This window comes from Vicia villosa, linkage group LG2 (assembly GCF_029867415.1).
Source record: "Vicia villosa cultivar HV-30 ecotype Madison, WI linkage group LG2, Vvil1.0, whole genome shotgun sequence".
NCBI classification, from domain to species: domain Eukaryota; kingdom Viridiplantae; phylum Streptophyta; class Magnoliopsida; order Fabales; family Fabaceae; genus Vicia; species Vicia villosa.
In genome coordinates this window covers 169,352,436-169,363,257 of record NC_081181.1, presented here as the reverse complement: position 1 = coordinate 169,363,257, position 10,822 = coordinate 169,352,436, and the positions used below count along the sequence as shown (strand labels likewise).

The 10,822-nt window shown below is 36.6% G+C and overlaps 2 protein-coding genes across 2 annotated transcripts; both read left to right on the top strand.

Annotated features, from left to right (window-relative positions):
• The first annotated feature begins 6,784 nt into the window (after positions 1–6,784).
• Positions 6,785–8,219, top strand: LOC131650601 (uncharacterized). Its single transcript, XM_058920305.1, has 2 exons — positions 6,785–7,417; positions 7,560–8,219. Exons 1-2 carry the CDS (start codon positions 6,785–6,787, stop codon positions 8,217–8,219), a joined length of 1,293 nt encoding a protein of 430 aa, XP_058776288.1.
• Positions 8,220–8,364: 145 nt separating this feature from the next.
• LOC131650599 (secreted RxLR effector protein 78-like) lies at positions 8,365–8,853 on the top strand. Its single transcript, XM_058920302.1, has one exon. It carries the CDS (start codon positions 8,365–8,367, stop codon positions 8,851–8,853), a length of 489 nt encoding a protein of 162 aa, XP_058776285.1.
• Positions 8,854–10,822: the final 1,969 nt, after the last annotated feature.

The following is a 10,822-nucleotide window of genomic DNA, read 5'->3' as shown; positions in this document are numbered from 1 at the left end:
TGAGGATTTCAACCGCTTTCGTATGCTGCTGGATGGTGCTCCGGTTTTAGGGTCCGACAGCCTCGACACGGTTAGATGGAAGCATGGTATTGATGGCTTGTTTGCCGTCTCTTCTTGTTATAATTGTTTGAATTTACAGCACATTCCTCTTGGCCCGGATAATCGCTTCCATTCCGCTTTTAGTGCTATTTGGAAGGTGGAGGCACCGGTAAAAGTGAAGGCGTTTGGTTGGAGGTGTTTTCTAAACAAGCTCCCGACGAAAGACTCTCTTTTTCACAAAGGTATTCTCAATTCTTCCTCGAATTTAGAATGTACTTTTTGTGGTGATTGTCATGAAACATTATTACATTCCTTCTTATCTTGTCGGAATTCTGTTATCGTTTGGAGGGAGATGTCCGATTGGGTAGGAATGAATTTTCAAAGTTTTTCGGATTTTAAAGAGGGGTATTGTCTTTGGAGCTCCTTTTGCCGGAAAAAGAAAGTCAAAAAGGGAAAGGATGGAATCATTTGGTTGGCTATTATTTGGAGTTTGTGGCTTCGTAGGAATGATATACTCTTCAACAATGCTTCTTGGAACTCTAGAGATGTAGTTTGGAGTATTAAGGCCTTATTGTGGAGGTGGTCTTTCATTGGGAAAATTACTCATTTCTATGGTAATTTCTATGAGTTTAGCAATAACCCATTGTTTTACTTATCTTAAAGTTGCAATCGGTTTGTAATTTTCTTTGGTTATCGTCTTGTATTTGTTGAACCGGTTGGTGGTTGTTTAATATATTAGTCTCTTGCTTTAAAAAAAAAAAAAGTGTTTTTCATATGACATTGTAATTTTTATTTCAATGCCATTTTGTGTGTTTGTTCTAAAAGAAGAGTGACTTTGTAGGAAAAAAAGAGGTCAACGTATCTTCTATTGACAAGGCATCCGATTTCAAGTGTGTGGCGGAAAAGCTAATTAACAAGGCCTATGAAGATTTGGAATTGAAGGAGCTTGGTAATGCCGACCATCTTCCTTCAAACAACTTCAAACAAATCTACATTATAAAATGTGTGTTTTGTTCCCCTTTTTTATGCAGTTGACAATTTTCACTTTGTTTAATAGTTAATAAGTTTCTTATCATGTATGCAATTCAAATATTATGAAAAGAGGAAAATGGGTGTATTATCATAGTAGTTTAAATGTTTATTTTTCATGGCATGGCTAATGGTCAGAATGAATGGCATCAAAGTTTGGGGTTGAAATTATTTTTTTTTATCTTGCTACTTTGACTTCAAATGATTTATTTGTCAATTCTATAAGAACATTAAACAACTTCTAAAAGCATAGAGAAGTGTTGTAAGGGAAGATACAAAAATTATAGATGCAATTAATTGTTGCATCTAGTAATTGATCAACCGAATATATTGATTATGTAATATTCTTTCAATGAAATCGATGATCTCATAAAAACATAGGTTGTTTGTTTAGACAACGTGTAATTTTTATTTTATTTATGATTTCATTTGATTCAGTTGAGATATAACATGTCGCACTTTTGGAAAATAAAGTTTAGATCAAACAAAAACCATACTATAAAATTGAGACTACATACTATTTTATTAATATCATGCAATCCTTAGATTTTCTTTGAAAGTGATCATTTAAGAGATGTGTAATTTAATATCTCTCTTTGCATTTCATTTAACTGAATTAAGTTCTCTAGACATAATTTTGCTATTATAGTGGAAATAATGTTGCTTTGTATTTATAGAGTTACTTCTATTTATAATTGTGTTGCAAGTTTTCTATCACATTTTACTCATGTATGTATAATCAGACTTTCAATATTGATAACTGAGAAGTTGAAGCTATTTTACAATAACTAGTAAGTAAACGAAATTTCGCAAGGAGAAGACATCTTAGTTGTTGAGTTACAGATCAAATATTATTGAATATTGTAGTATTTAAATCAGGAATTTAATGACTTTACCTTACATTTATTTTAATTTTATTTTTTAATTTAAGAAGGATGAGAGGTATTTTATTTTGTATATTATGTTTAAATAAATTTTTTATTTTTGGATCACCTTGATGTACATCTCCGTCTTAACTGTTAGAAATATAAATAATTTGTGGTTGAAAAGATGGGAGCAATGTTTTAAAAATCGGACCGGTCATCAAATCGGTGAGGGTACTGGGTCACCGGTCAAATAATTGGATCACTGGTCGAACTACATGACCAAACCGGATAACTCGGTTTAATAAACCTGTCATTATAACCAAACTATATAGGTATAAAATCGGTCGAACCGGATCATTCAATCTCTAAAAAATTATAATTACCACTTAAATTTTTAGAAAATATCATATGATAAATTCATTAGTTGATAAATTAAATTCAAATTTAAACATAAATATCACACATAACAAAGTAGTACAAATTATAAAGTCTAATTGCAACATAATCTAATGGAGTACTTTAGAACAAAAATACTTCAATATCTATTAAATTTAGTTCTAAGGAGGTAAAATTATTTTAATGTTGGGATCTGCTTCAATATCAAAACCATTTGCGATAAAATTAATCGCATTTGCAACATCTTCCTCATCAATGATATCATTACTTTGATTGTCTTCTCCGGAGTTAAGTTGTGCATCTCCCTCAACATCAACCTCATCCAAATTTAATTCATCTATAACAACATCAATTTAAAGAATTTAGAAATTGACATATTTTAATAAATTAAAATAACATAATTGTAATCACAAAATCTAATACCATACCAATATCATTTGAAATAGGTTGGATTGTCATACTAGCAAGATCTTTGCATAGTGCTTCCACCTACTCAATGGTCAAGAATGGTGGTGAATTCTCCAACACCCAATTAGAATGATCATCAAGTGTTTCAAAATTGATAGGATCATAAATTTGTTTCTTCTTGGTTCTATAAATCATTAACGATAATGTCAAACATAGAACCAAACAAACTTAACAAATCAAACAATAATATACATGCTTAACAAACCAAGAAATATCACATATTCTTAAATATATAATCATATAATATTCTTAATAAAGAAAACAATATCATATATTTTTAATTATAGAACCATGGAACCAATGCTAATGTCATCAAGTATCGAAACAATAGCATATAAATCATAATAAGTGCAATACCTATTTTGTAGACGTAAGTTGTAATGAACATAAACGAAATCATTTAGTTTTTTTATGCTCCAACCTATTTCTCTTTTTTGAATGAATATGTTCAAACACACTCCAATTTCGCTCACAACCTGATGCACTACAAGTTTGACTCAAAATCCGAATAGCGAACTTTTACAAATTGAGCGCTTCGGTTCAATAAGTGTCCCACCATTGATCTAAAATAATGCATGTGAAAAATTAAAAAATATTTTAAAATACATATTAATATTGTACAAAAATGCATAAAATTTATCATATGCTTTTACCTGGCAAAACTTCATCTCGGTTTTCTACGGCTGTTGTCCATCTAAAATTACCTTCACAATTTTTGAATAAAGTCATCTCAGCAGTTAATTTAGATCGCAAGTCCTTACTATCATAAGGATACTTTTTAATGATATCCAAAAGGCCTTGGATGGTGGACTTGTTATTTTCATATTCTGGATTGAATCTACAAGATGGATTTAACCAATAACCAGCCGCATGAAAATTTTAGCAAAATTGTGCATTGCAACGGTTATCCAAGATCTTCAAACACTACGCCAAATAATACTTTAGACAACGCTTTTTTTGGCTTTAGACAGCGCTTTAATGCGTTGTCTATTCAATTAAAGAGAGCATCTCGTTAAAAGTAAAAGCGCTGCTAAATACCCCCTTTAGACACCCCTTTAACTTTTAAAGCGCTGCTAAAGGCCCCCTTTAGCCAGCGCTTTAACTTTTAAAGTGCTGCTAAAAGCCCCCTCTAGCCAGCGCTTTTACTTTTAAAGCGCTGCTAAAGGTCCCCTTTAGCTAGCGCTTTTACTTTTAAAGCGCTGCTAAAGGCCCCTTTAGCCAGCGCTTTTCTGAAACAAAATTTTTAAAAAAGCCTCTTTAGCCAGCGCTTTTACTGTAAAAGCGCTGTCTAAAGTTCCCTTTAGGCAGCGCTTCTTTTTTAAAGCGCTGTCTAATGTTCACAAAATTTTTTATATAACATTTTTTAAAAAAAAATGCTTTTTGATATATACAATTTTATATGCACATATTTTAACCATATTTGCACCAGGTTTTCACCATATTTTACACCTGTATATACCATTACAAATTTCACCAGATTTTCACAAATTGGAGCTTCAATCCAATTAAAAACAATACCAAAAGATATACCATATACATTTGCACCAATGTACTTATATATCCTATTACTCTGGTACATATGTACTTTTATAAAAAAACAACACCAAAAGATATGCCACATTTTGTTTGCACCATTATATACCATTACAAAATCTAATACCATAAGGAAGAATGTCATAAGTTCTCTCAACACAGGTTTTTTCTCTTCTCCATGAATCTAAGAAGTGAAGCTTTTTTTTTATGTTCTTTCAATGGTTCAGCAAGAGAAAGTCAAAGGGGGTGCTTGGCAAGAGGTAAATAGAAAGGGGAGATCTGCTGTTTTTAGCAACAGATGGGATATCATGAAGAATACCTTTGAGGGTGATAGAGGTGAAATCACTTCGTTTTTCATTACTGATTTTGATCGGAAATGGAAAGCAAGAGACCTCTTCTTCGAATTTAAGGAACTCGGCGTTGTGGATGAAATTGTAATACCACCAAAGCAAGATTGGAGAGGAGAAAAGTATGGTTTCGTGAGGTTTGCTAATGTTGAAGATGTCAGAGTTTTGGAGATTAAGCTTGACAATCTCTGGCTTGATGGCAGGAAACTAAAGGCCAATGTTTCCAAGTTCAAAAGAAAAGAAGGAAAGACCAAAGTTGCGGTTCAGGTTTCTGCTAGGAATGGACCGGCAGAATCTTTTAGACAATTTTCAAAGGACTCTAAGTGGACAGGATGGGGCTCTAGGGGTGCTTTGAACAATTATTCTAGGAAGCCGAACTTATCATATGCGGAGTCATTGAAAAACAATGTTTCTGAGAATAAGATGCTAGACCAATGGGCTGTATCGAAGAAGAATTCTTTGAACAACAACAAAACAGGGGAAATCAGTCTAAAAGATGATCCTAATTTTTCTTTCTTATACAGTTCTAATGAGGAAGAAAAAGAACGCTATCGCAAAGCTATGGTGGGGATTACGAAGGAACCTGGAATGGCATACGGAGTGAGCAAGAGCTTGATGGAGGAGGGCATTTTCACAGTTGAGGCAACACCTCTGGGACCAAACCTGTGCTTGTTGGAAGATAATTCTCATGGGGATCTTGAGTAGTTGTTAAGGGAAGCAGGGGAGTGGAAGAATTCTTGGTTCAAGGAGGTTCGGAGGTGGTCGAGGAAGAACGTGGAATGCTTTAGATCTGTGTGGGTGTCAATTTACGGAATCCCTTGTTTTGTGAGGAACAAAAGATTCTATGATCTTCTCCTGTCCGGCATCGGTGTGATAGCTAATGGTGATAGTCTTGAAGGCAACCAGCTCAGATTGGATGTTACTAACCTGATGTTGTTCACGAATCACTTGGAATCAATTAATAGAAAGGTAGTTGTAGCCATTGACGGTGAATGGTTCACCATTTTGGTGAAGGAGGATGCTTTGGTGAGGGTTGACGATATGGAGGATGCGTTGGCCGGATCGGTGTTCTCATCGGAGGTTTCGGTAGATTCAGAAATGACGGTGGAAAGGGAATCGGAAGAGGAAGAGGAGGAGGTTACAGGTAGCGTGAGGATCGGAGAAAAGGGTACATTTTTTTTCGGGTGGTGTCAGAGGCACAGTGAAATGTCCATCAGAGGACCAGGGAGGAAAGAAGGTCGTGGAGGGAGCTATGGTTTTAGGCTACAAAGGGAGTAATTTTCTGTCAGAGAACGAAGCGCATATTTGTTCAGATACCCTTTCAGATGCAAGTGTGTCTAGGGTGGTGTGTACCGGGGAAGAAGCTTTTCTTGGGAAGGTAGGTTCTGCAAGTGCAGAAGGGACGGAGAAGGTTTTGGTTGAAGACAAGGTCAAATCTCCTTGTAAAAGAGTTTTTGGAATTGTGGGCCCTAGTGGCTTTGGGCCGTGTGATAGTTTTTTGGTGGGTCAGAATCCTTCTAGGCCCAACGTTCCGCTTTTAGTTAAAGAAGACCAAACTGATTTGTCCTTTAGTGCTGATGGTTTTATTAATAATTCTACCTCTTTTTTGGTGGGACCCGCTATAGAAAATAAAAGCACTATTATTATGGATGGTGAAAATCCCATGCACGACGTGGGAGGGATCAAGGATGTTTGTGAGTTGCTGTCTTTTGATGAACAGTGCAAAAAGCTGAAGAATTCCAAAAAGGTGAGAAAACATATGAGGGAGGTTTTTAATTTGGGTGAAAGGGTGGATAACTTTAATTATCCTCCTGAGTTGGTGTTTCCATTGCAACATGGTAAAGATGAAAGGACTGTTGTTGGAGATAGCTCTGAGGGGAAATCTTCTTCGAGCCATTCTCTTACGCATTCAGACGTTAGAAATCGCAATGCTAGAGTGATCAAGAGAGGTTTAGGAAATTCGTCAGAAGGTTTGTGGAAATCTATGAACATGTTGGGAATTTCAAATGCTTCGGAATTTTGCAATCCAATTAAAAAATTGGAGGAGATGGAGTTGTGTGGCCAAAAAGGGAGAGAGGTTTTGAAGGCGAATAACAATGGGTTGAAATGATTATTTTCTCTCTTAATATTAGAGGAGGTGGTAAGGGAGTGAAGAGGAAGAGAATTGGTTTCAACATTCAAATAGGTAAGGTTGACTTAGCTTTTTTACAAGAAACAAAGTTGAGGAACTTACAGCATCAATATGTTAAGGAATTGTGGGGAGATGAGTGGGTGGAGTGGTCTCATTTGGAGGCCGAAGGAGCATCGGGAGGTATTCTTATTATGTGGAGGAAAGACTTTTTCAATCTCTTATATAGTTTCCGAGGCGAGGGTTTCTTAGTTGTTTGCGTGGAAAAGGAGAACAAAAGAATTTATTTTGTCAATATTTATGCTTCTTGTGATCACAAAGCTAGAATGAATTCTTGGAGGAAGCTAACGGATTTGAAGAGGAGGAGTTTAGATGGATCTTGGTGTATAGGAGGGGATTTCAACCTTGTTACTTCTTCGGAGGAGAGGGTCGGAATATCGAAGAAGAATTATAATAGGGAGATGGAGGACTTCAAAGATTTTATCAAGGAGATGGAGTTGGTGGATCCTCCCACGATGGGAGGTAAATTCACTTGGTCCAATAAGTGTGGTAGTGCTATGAGTAGATTGGATAGATTTCTTTTATCTTCTTCTTTCATCGATGATTGGAAGGTAGAAGGACAATCTATAGGAGAGAGATGGGTCGGATCACGCCCCTATTTGGATTCGTGATAATAAAAGGAATTGGGGACCTAAACCTTTTAGATTCAACAATCTTTGGTTTAGTCACAGGGACTTTTTTGCTTTTGTGGAGGAGGAGTGGAAATCGTTGGAGGTGAAGGGTAGAGGGGATTTTTGCCTAGTACAGAAATTGAAGGCCCTTAAAAGTAAAATTAGTGCTTGGAACAAGGAGGTGTTTGGGTGGATAGACCTTAACATTGATGAGGCGGGAAAAGAGATGCACTTTTTAGATAACAAGTTTGCTATTTTTGCAGGTAATGTTTCGGAGGAGGTAGTCGTAAGAAGATCTAAGGTGGCTATAGAGTTTTGGGATAACCTTTACAAAAAAGAAGGTTTCCTTCGATTACAGTCGAGGCAATTGTGGCTAGCCGAAGGAGATAGTAACACGAGGTTTTTCCATAATTCTCTTAAGGAGAGAAGAAGGCGGAATTCTTTGTGCTCTCTTTCTTCTAGTAGCGGCGTGCTAGAGGATGTTAGCGAAGTCAAAGACTTCACGTTCAACTATTTCAAGTCTTTCTTCAAAGAGGTGGAGGAGGGGCGGCCGAACATTAATGGTTTGGTTTCGAAGAAACTTCTTGTTTCGGAAGGGTTGAATATTGAGCGTCCGTTCACGGAGAGGGAAATTAAGGAGGCTATTTGGTCGTGTGATGGTAACAAAAGTGCGGGGCCGGATGGTTTCTCTTTAGAATTCATCAAGCGGTTTTGGGTTGTGATTCGGGAAGATGTGCAATAATCCTCAATCCTTAGGCAAGTTCCGACCCATTTGCTTGGTGGGAAGAATATACAAGATTTTAGCGAAGATTTTGGCGGCTAGATTGAAGGAGGTTATTGGTAATTTAGTGTTAAACAATCAAACCGCTTTTGTTCCGGGTAGAAACATGATGGATGGTGTGCTTTTGGATAATGAAATCATAGATTGGTCGAGAAGGAAGAAAAGAAGTTGTCTCTTGCTTAGGGTGGATTTTGAAAAGGCGTATGATTCCGTTTCTTGGCAATACCTTAGAGAAACGATGATTGGGATGGGGTTTGGCAATAGGTGGATGCGGTGGATGGATGCTTGCATTTTCAACAATCACATGTCCGTGTTGGTCAATGGAAGTGCAACTAAAGAGTTTAAGGTTCAAAAAGGTTTAAGACAAGGAGACCCGTTGTCTCCGTTTCTTTTTGTCCTAGCTATGGAAGGTTTAACCGCTCTCGTGAAGAAGTCGGTAGAGGTGGGGAACTTCAAACCCTTCATGTATGGGGATAATGATGGTGTAGACATTCTTCAATTTGCGGATGATACTATTATTATAGGCGAAGTGTCTTGCGACAACATTTGGAACATGAAGGTGATTTTAAGAGGTTTGAATTGGTTTCCGGGTTGAAGATTAATTTTTCCCAAAGCAACATTATAGGTGTGAATTTGGGATAGTGGTACATTAACACCGCCATGACATTCCTATCTTGTAAGAAAGGAGTGACACCTTTCAAATTCCTAGGAATCATGGTGGGGGATAATCCAAGAAGGAAGAAAGTGTGGTTGGAAGTGGTTAATAATCTAAAGAGGCGCCTTTCTTCGTGGAAGGGAAGAAACATTTCGATGGGAGGTAGGGTTACGCTTATAAACTCGGTTTTGAATTCTATTCCTATTTTTACTCTTTCCTTCTTCAAAGTTCCGGGAAAAATTGCTAAATCGATTAGGAAAATTCAAAGCGAGTTCTTATGGAGTGGGAAGTTTGAAAAAAAGAGCATTCATTGGGTGAAGTGGGAGGTGGTGTGTAGGCCAAAGGAGAAGGGTGGATTGGGGGTTAGAGATGTTAAGGAGACGAACAAAGCTCTTCTCTTAAAATGGAAGTGGAGAATTCTTCATGATGATAAAGCCATTTGGAGCAGATTCTTCAAGGTGAGGTACACAAGTCCCAAAATTAAAGTTTAAGTTAATGGGGGTGAGTTGTTTAGAAAGGATGACTCGATTTGGTGGAGAGATTTATGTAAGAACAATTTGTTGGATGACATTGTTGATAATGGCTTTTCCGGGCGTTTCAAATGTTGTTGTAAGAATGGTAAGGATGTTCTTTTTTGGCATAATTTGTGGTTGGGAGAACAACCTCTTTGCTTGGATTTTCCGGATTTGTATGATTTATCAACTTTGAAGTTTTGTTCGGTTGTAGAGGTTTTAGAGTGGACCGAAGTTTCGCATAGGTGGAACATTCGTGTTTTTTTGATTACTCCGTCCACAGTTCAGCTTCATGGGCCGCGGCTGCTGCCAGTTCTTGTTGGAATCGGTTTTGTGAGCGTCTTCACGGTTTCATTCCTAGTACGACCGATAGTGATTCTTTTGTGTGGTCTTTTAATGCGGATAAGGACTTTACCGTCGCAAGTCTATCTAGTGTTGTTGATAATGCCAAAGCAATAGCTTGGGATTTTCAATCGATTAACTCGATGAAAGTGATGTGGGATCTTAATCTTCCGCCTAAGATTAAGGTTTTTGCTTGGAGATTCTTTATTGACCGTCTTCCCACTAAAGATCAATTGTTGAAAAGAGGTGTTGCTAGCGTTTCTAACCCGGATTGTGTTCTTTGTGGTAATCATATAGAATCCTCTTTTCACCTTTTTTTCCGTTGCCATGAGGTGAAAGAGATTTGGAACCACATTTTATTTGGTTGGGCATTACGGAGGACGTTAACAAAGAGGAGTTGTTGTTTTTTGGAGATATTCAAGACAAGGTGAAGATCAACAAGCGTAGGATTTTGATCAACTTTGTTTGGTTTGCTACCATATGGAGCCTTTGGATTATGAGGAATGCCATAATCTTTAAGGGGGAGGTGTTTTGTTTTGATGTTATTTGCTCTAATATTATCTTTCTCTCTTGGAGATGGTTGTATTGTGGATATACTAAGTTTAGACCAACCTTCTATGAATGGTTTAAACTTCCTTTATCCGACACAATCAATATTTAGTGCCTTGTTTCTTTTTGTAAGGGTTGCACCCCTAGTGCGAGCTTTATATATCAATTGCTTATTAAAAAAAACAAAATCTATTCATCTCTATCTTCTACATATGCACATATAACCTGAAACAACACCAAAATATCGTAATTCATACCATGATACAAACAAAATATAATTTACCACATGACAAACAACAACAAAATTGCAACACTTGAATATACTCAAAATTCTCATCAATTAAAGTAAGATTACAATATACCTTATATAATTTTCGACTCAATCATGAATTTACACCAATCCTCCTTAAGTTCATCCAACTGAGAACTTGAGTAATAAGAAAACTTGAATTCATGAAAGTACTATATAATAATATAACATAGTATGTTTAAGTTAAAACTATTTA